This window comes from Chrysochloris asiatica, unplaced genomic scaffold (assembly GCF_000296735.1).
Source record: "Chrysochloris asiatica unplaced genomic scaffold, ChrAsi1.0 scaffold00599, whole genome shotgun sequence".
In the NCBI taxonomy this organism is placed as follows: Eukaryota; Metazoa; Chordata; class Mammalia; order Afrosoricida; family Chrysochloridae; genus Chrysochloris; species Chrysochloris asiatica.
The window spans coordinates 1-2,307 of NW_006409117.1; the positions used below are offsets into that span (position 1 = coordinate 1).

Genomic DNA, 2,307 nt, shown 5'->3' on the forward strand with positions numbered 1-2,307 from the left:
TACTCCATATTGCTTAAGAATATAGATCTTTCCTATGCTTACTCATTTCATACACAGTATGGCTTTATAAAAATAATTAGAAATATAACATTGGTAGTAAAATATGAAAAATAATTTGGTGTTCTCTATAGAACTCCAAAGCTGGTAAAATAAAATCTTTTTACCTCCCCTTATACTGTAAAATCTGTATTAACCAATGTAAATTCTTCAGCCTTCTATCATTACAATTAGACAAGATTGATGTAGGTTTTATTGCAATAGTTGAAGATATTTGATTTCCTAATTGTAATATCTACTAATACCCAAGTCAGTATTTCTGACATAAACTATGCATAGGCAGACAGATAATGTAGGTATCAGAAGGTCATGACTTTATAAACAGTGATTTATAGGAGATAGCATAATTTCTCTGCTATCATTTATAATTCAATATGACTGTATTTTTCTATTTTCTTGATTATTTTTGACTGAGAGGCTGCTGGTACTGCTCCTTTCATTATAAGCAATTTAATTTTAAACTATTAATTACCTTAACCTGGAATCATCATCCTTTTAAGAAATTTTATCCTATATATGTGTTTTATTAGTGAATTAATTTAAACTTACTTCTGTTAATCTGCATTATATAGTGTATAATAACACAGAAAGGTAATCTGGGCCTTTAATATATAAACGGGTATAAAATAAAATCTATGATTTTATGTATATGGCATTAGTGAATCTAGTGTGTATGCTCTTGAGTAATAGTTCTGTAGTGATTGTAGCCTATTTTTTCTTAAACTACAAGGTCTGTTTATCAGAACAGAATTTTTAAATAAAACTTCATTGTATACAATTAATGTTAGTGACTTCATTGTTTCTCAGTTTGTTCTATTTTCTCTTACTATTTTATTTCACTAATAAGAACCTATATCTGATTTCTTACAAACAATTCAGTGTATATGTATATGATTACGAGTCAGGCTGCTTACCTCAAGGTCAGCAGTTCAAAACTACCAGCTGTTCCATGGGAGAAAGATGAGGCTTTCTACCCTGTAAAATTCACGGCCTCAGAAACCCTATATGAGTCAGACCCAAAACCACTATGAGTCAGAACTGACTCCACAGCCCATAACCATCACACCATAGGAGACTTCAAAAATTATGTGGAAATCATATTACCTATAAATTCAATTATCCGTGAACTTTCAGAAATTCTCTATAAACTTTCTTTTCCATGAACTTTCAGAAGCCCTATTGTATTATATTTAGAATAAGAATGCTTCTAATGAATTTTGTATGAAATTATTTTAGTCATGTATTCATGGATAGGGGAAGGGTTATCATAAGTTACATGGAAAACATACATCTCAACCTATTCATCGTAACAACCCCAACAATGAGGTTGTCACACTGGATGAATATAAATATCCTTTCAATCAATTTATTGTTCATTAAAAAACAATAAAAGCACTCCATACTTGCCATTTCAGAGCTATTCCCAATTTCATAAACACTCTGAAATGTTTAATTGTGTCTTTCCAGCAGCACTGAAAGGGAGTGATCAGTTTGCAGGCTTCCTTAAAGAAATGCAGATTTCTTATTCTATAGCCAAGAGTGAAGGTACAGCTGAGAAGACATGTACATATATGTGTCTACTCAGATATTTCCCTAAAAACAGATAAGCCACCCCATCATGGTCTATTAAAGTATCCTTGTTAACACATTTGTTGAATACATTTACCATGACTTGTTTCAGTCTATGCCACCTGTAGCAAAAGGTATTTCTGTAACTGTATTTTAAGTAAGGCATATTAAATGTTTCCACAAATTTTGCATATTGGCACTTTAAGACTTATGTTATTAATATACAAATAGCATTACAATGTAATTGATATTTAAAGGATTAACTGTTAATTTAATACACATCTGTATAATTAACACCTACAATTTTCAACTTTACAAATATGTGACTCATATATTTATATGCAAATCCATATCAATACCTGTATCTATATTTATGTATATATGTATATTCATACCTAGGTTTCTCAAATTTGAGCTTTAGTCATTTTAGGCTGAAAACTGTGTTATAGTGGTTGTTGCCCTAAATACTGAAGAATATTTAATAACATACCAGTGCTCTAAATATTACATATTAGAAGGACCCTTCTTTTAGATATGATTCAAAATATCCAGACATTGACAAAAGGTCCTTTAGAACCACATTTTCCCAAACTGATAACCAGTTAGTTCTCTCCCTCTCTCCCTCTCTCCCTCTCACCCTGTCTGTCTTACTCTATATCTATACCTGTGTCAGTGTGCTTT

General features: G+C 31.0%; 1 protein-coding gene across 1 annotated transcript in view; it reads left to right on the forward strand.

The window, feature by feature from the left end:
* Positions 1-1,524: 1,524 nt before the first annotated feature.
* LOC102831601 (olfactory receptor 8K3-like) overlaps positions 1,525-2,307 on the forward strand; it is a gene marked incomplete at its 5' end in the record, with an annotated part of 35,361 nt that continues 34,578 nt past the window's right edge. Inside the window, one exon of the mRNA XM_006877789.1 lies at positions 1,525-1,602. Coding sequence (XP_006877851.1) covers positions 1,525-1,602 — 78 coding nt within the window. The remainder of the gene's footprint in view (positions 1,603-2,307) is intronic.